The sequence below is a fragment of the Phoca vitulina genome, unplaced genomic scaffold (genome assembly GCF_004348235.1).
Source record: "Phoca vitulina isolate PV1807 unplaced genomic scaffold, GSC_HSeal_1.0 scaffold61, whole genome shotgun sequence".
NCBI lineage: Eukaryota > Metazoa > Chordata > Mammalia > Carnivora > Phocidae > Phoca > Phoca vitulina.
The window spans coordinates 88,347-103,759 of record NW_022589764.1 but is presented as its reverse complement, the minus strand read 5'-3'; the positions used below and the strand labels follow the sequence as shown (position 1 = coordinate 103,759).

Genomic DNA, 15,413 nt, shown 5'->3' with positions numbered 1-15,413 from the left:
CGACTCTACCATGTCTATATACACTTCAATCCCTGGACGTAAGGGTGAGTTCACTGACATTCTGCTTGTGTTCAGATTTTTGTCAGTCTGGTTCTCAAGTGACAAAGACTGCCAGGATGGAAATTTACAAACAAGTGATTCCCAATCGAATGATCTCTTAACTTTCCAGTCTTGAGTGTTAGTTATCGCCATTTAAAAACCCCACATAAGGATGTCTTTAAATATTCACTTAGTGAAAAGAACAAATGTTTTCTGATATCCCCAAAGGCCCCCCACACGCACTGTGTAAGTTGAATAACCACACACGGCCCGGGATAGATGATTCCTTGCTTGGGGATACTTTGATCAAGTACATAAACAGAAAACTAAAACTACTGATCAAAACAAATGAGAGCAGGGTTCTCTATATTATAATGCCCCATAAAATATATGTACAAGAAATATATTGTACCCTAGACCTCTATCAGACAAGCAAAGAACAAAGAAAACGAGAAAGTGCAGAAGCAGGCAGATACACAGTCTGGCAAACTCTTGAAAAGAGGTGGGGGTGAGGAGGGGTCAAAGGAAAAAAGGGCCAAACTCAGTAAGATGACAAGTGTGGCTCCTTTCAGGATTCTGAAAAGTTTTTCTTTACAAAAGCAAATTCAGGCAGCATCTAGTATTAATATCTCTGCAATCTGAAATATATTTTAACTAAAATGGCATTACTCCAAATTTTGGCAATATTTAAATACATTTTAAGGGCCCTATGACCGCTAGACATAATCCAATATACTAGAGAAACATTCACAACAGGAATACATAGGCAGCTATCTTCATGAGAAATTATCCAACTTTCCAAGCCCCACTTAAATATGTAAGAAAATTTTCAGAACATATTAGCCAGCAATTGCTCAATGATGGGGCCAATGATACTTATTTACATTGCATGTTATTTCAGCGTGGCGTCCAGATCAAGGAACCAATCACCTACTACACACACTGACACTGAACCTAACAGCAATACTGTCAAGGCTGAGAGAAGCAAAAGAAAACCTTCCTTCACTATGTTGGATAGGGAAAAAAAAACAAAGTTTATTTTCAACATCAATTTAAGATACTTTAACATCACAACATCAGCTTTATTAAGGTTTCCAGTTTCAAAAGGACTATTTCTTTAAAAAAATTAATAAATGGGAAGGTTTCTTCCCAGTTACTGTCAAGTAAATGCTCATAAGTAAAGAATTCAAATTAAAAATAGCAACGATTGAGTTGACTTTCTGGCAACTGAAAAATCACTGTACAGCTTTGCTATTCCTTTCTTTTATTTTCTGTGAGTTTACTAGTAAATTAGTCTTGATTTTCACCATGAAAATAAATTACAACTAAAAGCAAAGGTGATAGCAAAATGAAGAATATTCTCCTCATCGACCCCACTGACTCAATTCGAGAAGTACTCCTAGAGGCCTAATTTACAAACAGGCTTCAGATTTTCATACCAGAGTCTAAACATGCTTAAATTTGAACATATTCTAGTCCTTTTCCAAGTCGGTATTTTAGTTGGCTTTTGAAACACCTTTCAAATAAGTTATTATCAAAGATGCTTTTTGTTCTTATTTTAATTCTTGGAATTATAAGGTCTGACCCCTGCATATAAAATTAGATTATGATATGTAGTCACATATTTGCTCATAAGAACACAGTCCCAGTCAAATCGTCATAAAATCCAATGCTTTGCTGGTGTTAGAGAGATCTTCAATAGGCCATGCATTAACTAGAAACATCCATGTAATAATAGATCAGAGGATATAAAAATTTATATCTTCCCGAAAGTACTCTCAACAGAAAATGTGATAGCTAAAAGAAAACAAACTGGAATGCTACAAATATGTATTTGATCACCTTAATAATTTACAATGTAATAATTAAATCCCAGGAACTGCTTTGCATAACTTAATAATGTCTAAGTCATCCAGTACTTAAGAAAATAATTAATGGAAACCTTACCACTTAGGAAAAGCATATGCATTTTAATAATAGCAACATCCACATCCCTAGCCAAAGTAGAGATCATTCCTTAAAGAATTTTCTTTCCAGAGTTCCAAAAGAAAGGATGCATAGAACCACAGATACGTACTCTACATCTTGATACAATTGTTTGTTTCCCTCCAAAAATAATTACAAAAAATGCCAGCCATCTGGTAACCCAGTTATCAAAGGACAATTGCAGTGAAGAATTTTGAAAAGAACAAAGGGTCATACTTACGTGTCTCTTGAAATCACCGTATTTTACTACTAGGCTCAAATTTAATACAATCACCCCCATATCCTCTTCTAAACTGTTTGGGTCTTCCAATTTTAAAATATGTTCAGTCGTTCTACAAGCAAAATGCAACAAATAACATTAGCACTTATGGGCAGTACTAGATAGTCTTATAATGCATCGAGAGCTTACAGAAAAAGTCTCCTACCTCTGCATAGGAGTGAGACACGAGTTTTAAAAAGCACCAAATTCAGTAAAAATAACCCAACCATCTTCAGAGTAGGGGAACTGTTTGGCATTGCCTAATTCAACAGTTGGTTAATGGATTCTTTTCTCTTACTGCCCAAATAAAATTTAAATACTTGTTTTATTTTTAGGTTAGGTAGGTTAATGAACCTGAATATTAACAGTTCAAAATCCAATACACATTTCAGAACACACTGTGGAAGATTTAATATCCGACTCATAGGTTTGGGAGAGAAGAGCTAAAATCATAGAAAAATTCACATTTTAAAGCACGCTTTCATTTATTCAGATTTTTTTTTGTCATTTAATCTAAACAAATGTCATTTAACGTTATCTTGAGTTCCCTCTAAACTTCAAAATTACAATTAGAAGGTAAAAATACAGTACCTGTTAAGCTCAAGATCTCTGAGAATGACAAATGCAGAACCCATGAAATCAGATGTAGTTAAATCTCGATCATACACCTACAAAGAGGGAAGAGGCCAGTAACACATTAATAAGGTAAACCAACTGCATTTATCAAACTATTAATAAATGCAATAGGCTGGGAATTTTGAATTCAGTCTCCTAGGTCTAAAAAATAATTTGCATAGTACAGTTAAGGAGGAATTAGGCCAAGCCGATGGTGAGAACAAAGATTATTCAGACTTGCCCATTTTGCCTACCACAGCCAAAACAACAGCAGAAAATACTCTTAAGGCAGTATTCATATGCATTAAAATGTTAATGCACAATGGACCGCTCTCTGTAGTTTAAATGGTCTCTCATTAAAATTTAGTATTTTCCACGGTGAGCAGATCTGCCAATTAAATAGAAATTTGCTAAATATTCTATAGCAATCCCATCCTGCACTCAACTCATGCAGTTTTAACCCAGATGTTAGAGCAACTGATGCTTACAACCAGTAGCTTAAAGCTCTATTAAGTATAAAGTTATTCCTAATGAGAAAGGCTTCCCTACTTGTCGCCACTACACCGGCTGTAATAATTCTTCCATGTGCAGTAAGTTTAAATACAATCAATGAAGATATTATTTTCACTCTGATTTTCTGTGGAGTATATACCACTGATCTGAGAAAAACATACAGTTTCAACAAAGGGTTTAAATAATCCCTTCCACACTAATATTTTTCACCCAGAGCTTAATAATAATAAAAGAATTTGGGGACATTGTCTTTTTAAGGGGGCAAAGATTGCTGAGAAATCAACGTTTTAAACCAAAGAGCAGATTTGAAAGCCATCTGTGATTACCTTCACACGGAGCTTTTGATCAAGGCTTTGAATTGGAAGTACAACTATCTCATCCCAAACTGGGTTCAAGTTCTTATATATGACTTTACTTTTGTACAGCGTCTTCCCATTCAGCTTAAATTTCACATAGGGATCGCTTGTGCCTTTAAAAGAAAAGAAAAGAGAGCAAGACAGGTTTTAAAAATATATGTTAAAGCCCAGGATCTCCATTAAGTAAAGATTCTTTCCACACTGCCCTGGCTCAAAGAATTTCACTGAGCACACCCAGGACAAATGTCTCCCTGTGCAGGGATTGAAGGCCCCAGAGGTGGAGAGGAGAGAAAAATGAAACAATTTGGGGTAAATGACTGATTCTTCTTTGCCTTTCGTGGTAGAATACAAATGGGCTCCTTGAGCTTTTTCTGTTTGGTTTCCTTCTGGGTATGTCATCACTATACTACCCACAAAAATTCCAGAAACAAAATCCACCGGCACCAGCCGACGGTGTCAGGAGTCCTGGGAGAAACCCACCCCTCCCAAGAAGGGCAGCAAGTCCGTGAAAAGGGAAAGAAACCATTTTCAAACACTTGGCCAGATGGCTGACTCAACAGAACTCTGTACTTTCGAATATAATCATAATAAATAAATCAATCTCTGAAACCACTGGTTCAAAAGATGGGGCCACAGGACGAAGACAAGAACTGGGGGCATACAGATTAAACTGACAAAGTTGCCATTCTTTGCTGTCTGCTGCACCTGCAGGAAAGCCAGAGAACATTGTCTCGCCCTGGCCGGCTGAACGCCACCCACACCAGCCAGGCCCTCAGCTGGCCTCAGGGCCGACACCCCTGACCCGCCCAGCTCCTCCCAGGGAGCTTTGAAACAGACGCCAAAAAGAAAGAATAATGTCCCTCCAGCTACGCTATCCAAAGCAGAAAGAAGGGCTGATGACGAACCCTCCTCCCCACTTCCAGATCAGTTTGGGGTGGGGTGGGGGGGAGGCCGTAAACATAAACCGTGAATTCTGTGTTGTGCATGTCTGTCGCATGGCTGTAAGTACGCCATCATACTTGGGACATACTTGTGAATTAATACCCAGTGAATGGTGAAGAAAGAAGGCACCATCAGTGAGGGGAGAACTGGAGGCCAGCTGATAATGCCACAAAGAAAGAAAAAAATCTAATTTGAGGAGTTAGGATATTATAATTGACCGCGAAACAGACAATCATGAATAAGTGCACAAAGACCAACCTATATTCCCTGATACATATCCCAGGTGCCGCGGACGGTGCCCAACACAGGTCCCATATATTTATGGACATGAATTCCTGCTTTAAAGTCAAGCCAAAAGAGTCGAAGATATTATCTCAAAAATTAATTATGCTACTCTGTTGCGAACTTTTACCAAATCATTAATACCTGTCCTTCATTACCTTAGGCTTTTATTTTCATTAGCTCCTTTTTTTGGGGGGGGGGGGGGTGGTTTCTATTTAGCTGCCATATTAAAAATGACTGAACACAAATGCAATACCTCCCCAATTATTCCAACAGAAAGAGATTTCCCTAGAAAGCAAGATAATATACATTGTTTAGAAGCCTTCATAGATTACCCAAGGTATAATCTGGGTGGTAGCCTTCCGGTATTGCAAGACTTCCAACTCTGAGACGGAGAAATGAAACCACACGCATACAAACACACGTATTCGACTCTCGCATTTTAAGTTTGGCAACCCAGGGACGGAAGCCCCCGGCAGTCTGTTTTAAAGACTGGGACACACACACACACACACACACACACGCCCAGTTTTCACTGGCAGCTCTGAACAGGACAGTAAAAAGGAATGCATTCACAGCCATTCAGTGGCCTAGTCACTAGTGAGTGAGCAATCTTCTGCCCCCCCCCCCCATTCCCCTTTATAGTACATGGAGAACACCTCTGGCAAGCCAGACTTTAACCGTCATTCTGATATATATATATATATATAAAAAAAAAAAAAAAAGCGGGGGGAAAACTATAATAAAAAGAGGCCTTTAATTAAATGAAATTGCCACTCTGGGATCGGGCCTTCATGCTTGTCAGCGTGCTCTCAAAATAAACATCTCAAAACCGGGCCTCGGTAGTGTCACTTTCTCATAGGCAAAGCATCCTGGGTAATCCCCAGGCATCCTGACAGCTACATAATGTTCAAACGGTTTCACGGGTGAATGGCGTCAGTTGCGTGAAAGAAAATATTAATGTCTGGAATTAATAGAAAAGGGGACCAGGGTTTACAAAGCCAAACAAGGAAAGAGGGTGTCAAGTTAGTGTGGCGTTAATTGTTAGGGAAAATTTGAGCAAGGGGGGGAGCACATTGTGATTTTTCTCTCGGAGCCTAAGTGCCTCACTGTCAGGGAAGTGACATCTCAACTAGGCAGGTTCTGAAAAGGGGTCGGCGGCTCAGGAATGCAACTCCCCGATTATACAAATGATGAGATGACACCTGAATGGGTGGACTTTCACCTTTTTCACTGGGAGCTTCACAAACAATGAGGCTCTTTGGGAGAAAGAGGGAGCGTGGCACTCTGGGAGGAGAAGAAAAAGCTACGAGGCCAGACGGGCGCCCGCGTCCTGGCGTGGCCCCCAGTTCTGCCATGTGGACCCGATGGGGGTCCCACACAACCTCGGATTTAGGAGAGCAAGGTGTTAAGCATCCAGGGCCTGAGTTCCATGCTGCCCTCCAAACACACAAGGGTTCGACTGACAGCCGTTCGCTGGTCCTCCAAAAAATGCTACACCGATTTATACTCGTGACCACAATGTGTGGCCATCCTTACTTCTGCTCTTGCTTAATGACACGGTGGTCTGTCAGGCCTGCTGACACAGCTCACATGCCACAAACGCTAACGGCTGACTTCAGAGCCCGGCTCGGTGCTAGGCACGATGGGGGGGGGGTCACCAAGGTCAATCAGTCCCAGAGCCTGCTTCAGTCCAGTCTCCTGCACCTGGTGGGTGGCAGACATACCAGAAATACAACGTAAGGCCCAAGAGGTGAGTGTCGAAACAGAACTGAACTCGGGGGTGATTCTAGCTCACAGGTGGGAAAGATTAGCTCCAGCTGGGGTGTCCGTGGAGGTTGAAAGAGGAGGTCCTGGTTGAGATACGGGGGGACTCGAACACGCGGGGAAGGACTGAGGTCTCTTTAGCAGGGGCCACTAGCACTGAAGCTGGGGGAGCAGGGAGGAGACCAAAATGACAAGATCCGTGTGGTGCCAAGCAAGCATTTCAATCGATCTGGAAAAATAAGTGGAAAAAATATAATGAGAAATAAAGTTTAAAAGGCAGGTTTGAGTCAGAGGCCAAAGTGCTTTAAAGTAACAAAATAAGGAGTTTAATTTTGTTCTGTAAGAAACATAGGGTAGTTTTGTGTTTTCTGTTCTTTTTCTTTTTAAATTTCTTAACACACATATAAAATATGCACTGGTCTCGGGAAGGTATGAAATGACAAGGACAGTCTCTACTCGCTCAGATTTTCCTCATTCCCATTCTTCAAATGGGCTGGTTTCATAGGTTTATTAAAGGAAAAAAAAATACAAGAAATGATTTTAACTCGAATGTAATCATCTTACATGCCTTGGACTTCATGCTTTCACAATTAAAACAATACAGTTTCACCAGGGTTTTTTGTTTGTTTGTTTGTTTTTTATAATCCACTGCATAAATTATCATTACTTATGTAACCAGCCACCAAATAATGGGTATTTACATCACTTCCAATTTTTTTTTTTTTTTTTTTTTTTTTTTTTTTTACCAGTGCAAACAATACTATAATAAGTCTTCTTGTATGACTCTCTTGGAGTGCATGAGTATATTCAGAGGGAATTTTTAACTTTAGAACTGCTGGGCACATGAATATCCAAACCTTTTCTGGTCTGGATACACACTGTCACACTGTTCTTCCAAAGTTTGTCAAATTTACATTCCCACCAAGAGTATATGTTTTGTACTTGTTTCTTTGCATGCTCCCCAAAATTGGATGTTATATGCCTTTACTCTAAAAGAACAGCAGGTGGAAAAATGGAATCTCTATTTTTCTCTAATTTTGACATTTTGAGTAAAGCTTAGGATCTTTCGTATTTTAGTGACCTACGTTTGTATTTCTTTGTCAGGGAAATTCACATCATATCATTTGCCCATTTTCCTAAGATCTCATGGTTATTTGCTTCAGGATTTGAATGAGTCTTTAATTATGGAATCAGCCATTGGCTATAAATCTTGTCATAATTTGTTTATGCTTAAGCTATTTCTTGCAATAAGTTTTTTTTGTTTTGTTTTTATTTAGTCAAATTTACCAAAGTTTTATTTATGGCTTTGTAGTTTGACATTCTGCCCAGAAGAAATTTTCTTACTATAGAATTTTAAATTGGCTCAGCTATGTTTCCTTCCACTGATCTTGTAGTTTTTCATTTATTACACGTAAGTCCTTCGTCCATCTGGAATTGTTTCAGCGTGAGGAGGGAAGCAAAGTCAGGTTTAAGTATGAACAGGAGAGTAAAAATGATCAGAGCCTAGTTTTAGAAATATAAATCTGGCATTCACTTACAATGTAGGAGGCAGAAGAAACTGACGAAAGCAAGAAAAGCTTGTGGTTGAGATAAGGCCACCCTAAGGGAGCTGGGGGCCAAGCAAGAAGCTGCACCCGGACCAAAGAGGAGGCAATCTGGGCTTCACCGACCATGCTCCATAGAACCTCACCTGGAGGGATGCTCCATGGACTGAAAGGGTTAGGACATCAAAACCCACTGGGAGAAGCTGTTTACTACTTCCTTCTTTGGAATTTCGGTGTAGAGCAGAGTACTGACCTCTGCTAAGAACAACGTTCAGATAACAACAATACCAACAGCTCAAAACTTTTCTACCCTGTATTTCAGAAAATTATTTCAACATAAAAATCATTTTACTAGGAGCATCTATGAACATAATATTAGATTCCACCAAATCAAAGCTCTAGAAAGTAAGATGTATGCCCAAAACTTGCCTAATGTGCATGATATAGGTATTAAAAATACGTGATCAATGAATGGATGACATTTGAAATAAGATGGCATGGGGATGAAAATCCCATAGTTTCCTTTTCATAACTTCCCTTTAGTAAAATTCCACTTCCTTATGCCTTACTATCTTCACCTGTTTATAAAAAATATACCAACCTCAGGTGCGTGGGTGGCTCAGTCAGCTAAGGTGGCTCAGGTCATGATCCCAGTGTCCTGGGATCAAGCCCCACATCGGGATCCCTGCTAAGAGCTGAGGTCTGCTTCTGCCTCTTCCCCTCCCCTCTGCTCATGCTCTCTCTCTCTCTCAAATAAATAAATAAAATCTTAAAAAAAAAATACAACTTCTTAGGGTTATCTCGAGAACTGAATGAACCAATATACTTCAGTAATAGACTCCAGCCATTTACTGAGAAAGTCCCACAGCAATTGCTATTATTTTTAGTATTACTACTCAATTAATTTAAAAAGGGGTGAGTACAGAACAATATATCCAGTATTAATTAAATATTCATTTATTTTACCTATCCAAGATAACATGTACCAATTTGTCTCTGTAATGTTCCTTCTATTCCCATCTCTAAAGTTGTGAAATTTCTATCACCTTTTCTCTGCAGAAATTGAATAGAAAATTCCTTACATACTTCTTACAAGATCCCAGGTGGTTTGGGAACATTTCCCTGAAACAATCTGAGCTTTCCTGGAAAGAAAGGATTGTATTAAAAGCTGAATAGCCCTAAGTATTCATGAGTACTAGCTACCACTCTACCTACCGTCCTAATGTTATTTATTGAGGATTTCAGATCACTTTGCAAATATAATCTGATGAAAATGACAGACAGCTCAGTGAGAAGGACACAGGACAACTCAAATCTCTCATAAGGAGAGAGTCATCAAGAACCATATTTGTTCTCTCGGCATTTTATTTATCTACTACTGCACTGAGAGAGTTATGGGGGAGAAAATGGTCAGAAGCAACAGAAGTGATAAGTAGAACAGACCATATCACACTGACTGGCTCAAGAATCAATCTAATATGCAAATAAAATAAATCTGTAATGAAGCCCTAATTATAAACTTCTGTTTGCTTTTTATAATATAACTCACGGCCACGGTATAGCAGCAGAAATTCAAGATGCACTAAAAAGAAAGAAAATTACTACAATCTAGTAATACAGTGATATGTACCTAGATTTTACACACACACTCACACACTTTTCACAAAAAGGAACCAGCTTTAGGGCACCTGGGTGACTCAGTCAGTTGAGCTTCTGACTCTTGGTTTCAGCTCAGGTTGTGATCTCGGGGTGGTAAGATAGAGCCCCGCATCGGGCTCTGCGCTCAGCAAGGAGTCTGCTTGAGATTCTCTCTCTCCCTCTGCACCCCCCCCCCCCCAGTGCCCACACACTCTCTCTCTCTCTCTCTGATAAATAAAATTTTAAAAAAGGAACCAGTTCAGGGGCACCTGGGTGGCTCAGTCGTTAAGCGTCTGCCTTCGGCTCAGGTCATGATCCCAGGGTCCTGGGATCGAGTCCCGCATCAGGCTCCCTGCTCCGCGGGAAGCCTGCTTCTCTCTCTCCCACTCCCCCTGCTTGTGTTCCCTCTCTCGCTGTGTCTCTCTCTATCAAATAAATAAATAAAATCTTTAAAAAAAAAAAAAAAAAAGGAACCAGTTCATATTATATTTTTACCTGCTTTCTTCAGTCAACAACATATCAGTCCCCTTTGTGCCCATAAATATATTTCTACAAATCAGCTTATTTGCTGATTTGCATATATATAAAATACGGTTTTTAAAAACTAGCATTCCTAATTCAAAATAAAAATCGATGCAGAAGTAATATTTGTAGGCAAAAGCCTCCTTATTTGCTATCAGCAAAGCTCATTTGCCAAGTAAAAACATGTCAGCCATATAGTTTCTTCAAAAGAAAGGTTGTCAGGCTAGAAAAGTTTTCTAATTAAATGCATTTCTCAGAGTAGTTGTTTGTTTATGAAAAGAAATTATCTCCACATTTTTACATTAAGTTCACATTTTGTAACATCTGATAACTTTTGTTAGGAGATTTTTTTTTTTTTTTAAAGATTTTATTTATTTATTTGACAGAGAGATAGACAGAAGAGCACAAGCAGAGGGAGTGGCAGAGGGAGAGGGAGAAGCAGGCTCTGCACTGAGCAGGGAACCCGATGCGGGACTCGATCCCAGGACCCTGAGATCATGACCTGAGCCGAAGGCAGACGCTTAACCATCTGAGCCACCCAGGCGCCCCTTGTTAGGAGATCTTAAGAGTTGATCCAAGCCAATAATTATTTGCCAGGTCTTTAGGGAAACTGAGATACACATCGATGAACTCATTCTGTATAAACAGTATTTGGAAACATGCAAAATATAAATTGGATGTCCTTCTTATCCTCCGGCTTAAGAGTAATAAGTGACTAATCAAACTATGTATAAGCATACACTTAGAGTCTTCCCAATATTACACATATTTAGAATTTTTCTCCTTGCCAGAAAAACAACCAAGCCTGAGCCATTTTTATATGGGACCCATAAGTTCTGACTTTCTTTGAGGCCGGCTAAATAAGAGCCAGGACTGATTTCCAGAAAAACAGCTAGTGATGATTTTTGCACAGCTACTGCTGCCCCCTAGCCGTGAAGCTGAGATTCTACATCAAGTCCTGTCCAAGTGCTGCATTCTGGACTGACCTTCAGAAACCATAATGGGCGTTTACGGGAATTCAGAGGGCATTCTTCCTCAGCCACCTGGGAAAGACGAAACAAACTTTTCCTCTGCAGAGCAAACTTTGTATTACCTAAGATAGCAGTTATGTTCAAGTCTAGCCGAATTCCTAACCCCATTGTATCCACTACAATTAAATGAAGGGAACATGCTTATTCCCAGAATCACCCTCACCCATCATTCTGCAAATGGCAGCTGCATGCTTCCTGGAGCTGTTCTCTTGTTACCAGTCACAAAAGAACAGTTTCCTACCCAACCATTTTGTGTTTTGCTCTATGTGTTCTGCCACTTAGCACATCTTAGGTGAACTATTCCTGAAGTTTTCTCCTGAATATGATGGACTCCTCTCCTCTAAGGGAGCCTGCCATGTATAATACCCCAATGGCACTTTGGTCAAGACCTGCCCATGGATGGACCCTGCAATGTAATGGTAAAGCAATTTACCAAAATGTAGTATCTGAAACAATTTCCAGTGACTAACTTACAGTGGGCAATGATCAGAAGTTACCAGTTTTACCAAAACTTATTTTTTACTATTTTTAAGTCCGTATGGAGTAAATAATGGAACATAATAGAGCTGTTGGAAGTAAGGTCCTTCTTGGACCTTCAGACTCCCCCCTTGCACCATGGCCTCCCTAAACTTCCTTCAGCTCCACCTACCCCACACCCAGGCTTCCCCTGCCCCCAAGCTGTCTTTCCCCTAATATCCTCTCCTTTTCTGTCCTCAGTCATCCCCTTTCTGGGCTCTGCAGCCTAGACTATGGCATGTCCAGTCGCTCCCATTTTTTTTTTTTTTTTTTTTTGGCCTGAGACAAATTAAATATTTAAAATTCTGTTTTCATTCTGTCTTCATAAAACAATTAACAAATATGACTCAACGACCTTCAGCTGTTTTTAAAAGTTCTCATCTGATAACTTTATACATACCAGTTTATAAATACGGATTAAAGGAAAACATTGTCAATATACTGAAGAATTCAGTAAATCAGTAAATGGGCCATTTGGTGAACAGATTATTGGACAAATTGGCTTTTGGTGAAAGGGTCATCGAGAGATGTTTGCACCCGTGTTGTTGATCAGGTGATCCAAAGCACACAGGGGTGTGCACTTCTGCTTCATGCATCATGCATGACTGTCCCTGCAACATCAAACAAGGAAGGGCCCAGATAAAGTTAGAAAAAGGCCTAACAACAGAGAGAAAAAAGGAGAGGGGAGGCAGTGACCAGGATGCAGCCGTGTAAAGAGACTATAAAGTGGGTCAGGGAAAAAAGGAAGACAAGAGTAAACCACATGACCAATGAATGTAACTACCCAGAGTCCCTGCAAAGGACACAACCTAGCAGATCTGTATGTTGGTCAGTGCTGGGTGCTTCAGAAATGCACACTGCCAAAGCACACACCATTATTAATACCCTAACATTCTCCCTTCTCTTCATACAAATCCTAAAAATGTCCTCAGCCCAGGCTATTGTTTGAGCATCAATTTAAATCTAATGAAACAGACAGCAGCCTCCATGGAAAAGAGACAAAGGACTGGAGCTTTGTAATAACATTAACAGCGGGCGTGCTCTCATTTAATCCTCCAAAAACTGGAAGGGATAGCACTATTTATATTGTTGTTTTGAAGATGAAGAAAGTTCTTGAGTTCCCAGAGCCAAGCCTCGGATACAGATCCAAGGCAGGGTAAAGCCTTCATAACTAGAGCAGTTTTAAAGCATCACCTGTCCCGTCCCCCCGAATCTGGGTGACGGCTCCAGCCAATGCAGCATGGAGAAAGTCACACAGTCTTCCTTCCAAGGCTAGGCTCCTGCCCCGTGCCCAGGAGTCTCAGCTGCCATATAAGAAGCGTGATAACCCTGAGGCACCGTGCTTCACGGTGTGGAACAGACCTTGTCCTCCAGCAGGCCATCCCAGGTTCCCAACTTTGGTGTAAACGGGCCTTCGAGCCCCCAGATGATCACTCCCAACAGGAGAGTCACTCTCAACCTTCAGGTCTTCCCAGCGGAGAGGCTGACGGCGTGTGGCAGAGAGAAGCCAGCCACAGCGTGCCTTGTGGAAATTTGCATCCCCAGAATGCACTAGCACGTGGTGGTTTGGGGTTGCTAAGGTTTGTGGTGACCTTGACACGGGGATGGGCTCTGGAATAACACCCTTCACCCTGGCATGCTGTGCTCTCTGCCTCAAATTCAGCGTGTTGTTAGTGTTGGTGTGATGACATGACAGGACTAAGACCACAATTCCATCACAAGTAAATCCCAGGACGTACAGAAATACACTGATACACCCTCGAATTTAATTCTCTGTATAGAACACCCACATACCCTGCAGCAGAACACACCAGATCAACCTCACAACGAAACAAAGTAAACAGAACTACTTAAAACACAGCACGCAATAGGGCGCGTGTTATACTGATACAGAAATGAACAACTGATAAAACCACTCACTATAGAGAAGCCCCATTCAACCAAATGGATGACATGCTACATTAAGTTCAAGTCAACGATCTTCAGTTGGGTGTAAGGCAATTTGTTACATGCAGCAGATACAAGAAACATGTTGGTCTCGGTCCAAGGCACTTGATATGAATTGGGATGGGATCCCCCTGAAATAATGAATAGCTTAACTGACTCTATAAAACGGGAGAGTATGAAGACCTTCTAATAAGCTGGTAAGGAAGCACAGCATCCCAAAACAAAATACGACAGAAATCTCCAGAGGAAAGGGCTCCATTGCGGGAACACATTAAAGGCTGTAACGGACAAACATCGCCGACCAAGGATACGCTATGTATCAAAGTGGGAAAGGAATCAACAGAAACGGGTTTCAAAAATCAGCTCCACTTACTCGCTAAGGGAGCGTGGCAAGCTATCAACACCCAGCAAGTGGCAAAAAGCCAACCACTACCTGGGATTCAGGACGGGTGTCTGCATCTCTGAAAGTCTCACGTTCGCTCTTGAACGGCATCCTCATACACTGACCAGCTGTGTTTCTGTTGCTCCCACCCAGCACGCCAGTGATCTCCCGCCATCTGGTGTTCAGAGAAGGTACTCCAATGTGAAGCAAACCCCAATTTTTGCAAAAGAGTAGTGATTGTGATCTTTTGATATAGTGACACCAGTGTGGTGCTGGCATCCAAACAAAAAAAAACTCATCCGTAGGCTTCAGAGAGAAATCCAAGAAGCAATCCTAATATGTATTGCATTTTAATACACAATTTAAAAATGGCAATGAAATCATTAGGGAAAGGAATATTTAGCCCTTGCTAATTAAATAGCCATTTGTCAAAAAGTAAATCTAAGTTCCTACTCTGAGCCAGAAAGCAAAATAAACTTGAGACAGATCAAAGAGATAAAGGACAAATATCAAACAGAACAGCAAAGGGAATAAATATAGGTTGACGTGTATCCCTTTCAAGAGAGAAAGGCCCTTCTTAGTATAAAGACAAAGGAAGAAACTCTCTAGGACTGTAAGACTTGAAAAGATTTTTGCAACAAAACTTTATAAACAAATTAGAAGGCAAATGGCAAATTAGAAAAATATATGTGAGGGCGCCTGGGTGGCTCAGTTGGTTAAGCGACTGCCTTCAGCTCAGGTCATGATCCTGGAGTCCCGGGATCGAGTCCCACATCGGGCTCCCTGCTCAGCAGGGAGTCTGCTTCTCCCTCTGACCCTCCTCCCTCTCATGCTCTCTGTCTCTCATTCTCTCTCTCACAAATAAATAAAATCTTAAAAAAAATATATATATATATGTGAACATATCTAGGGAACAGAAGAATGAGCAGCTTTGGAACAGACTTTGCACAAAAGAGAAGCAGATAGTTCATAACCAAACGCATCTGAGGGACCAAAATTACTAAATAAAAATTGAAACAAATATAATACTTTTTCTCTATCAAATTAACAAAGATAATCTATACACAGTGTAGG

General features: G+C 40.5%; 1 protein-coding gene across 1 annotated transcript in view; it reads right to left on the bottom strand.

Annotated features, from left to right (window-relative positions):
* Positions 1-15,413, bottom strand: part of MCTP2 (multiple C2 and transmembrane domain containing 2) — a 193,227-nt gene that overhangs the window by 143,574 nt on the left and 34,240 nt on the right. The window contains exons 4-6 of the mRNA XM_032391275.1: positions 3,739-3,881; positions 2,876-2,952; positions 2,246-2,357 (exon numbers count right to left, since the gene is read on the bottom strand). Of these exons, the coding sequence (XP_032247166.1) occupies positions 2,246-2,357; positions 2,876-2,952; positions 3,739-3,881 (332 nt within the window). The remainder of the gene's footprint in view (positions 1-2,245; positions 2,358-2,875; positions 2,953-3,738; positions 3,882-15,413) is intronic.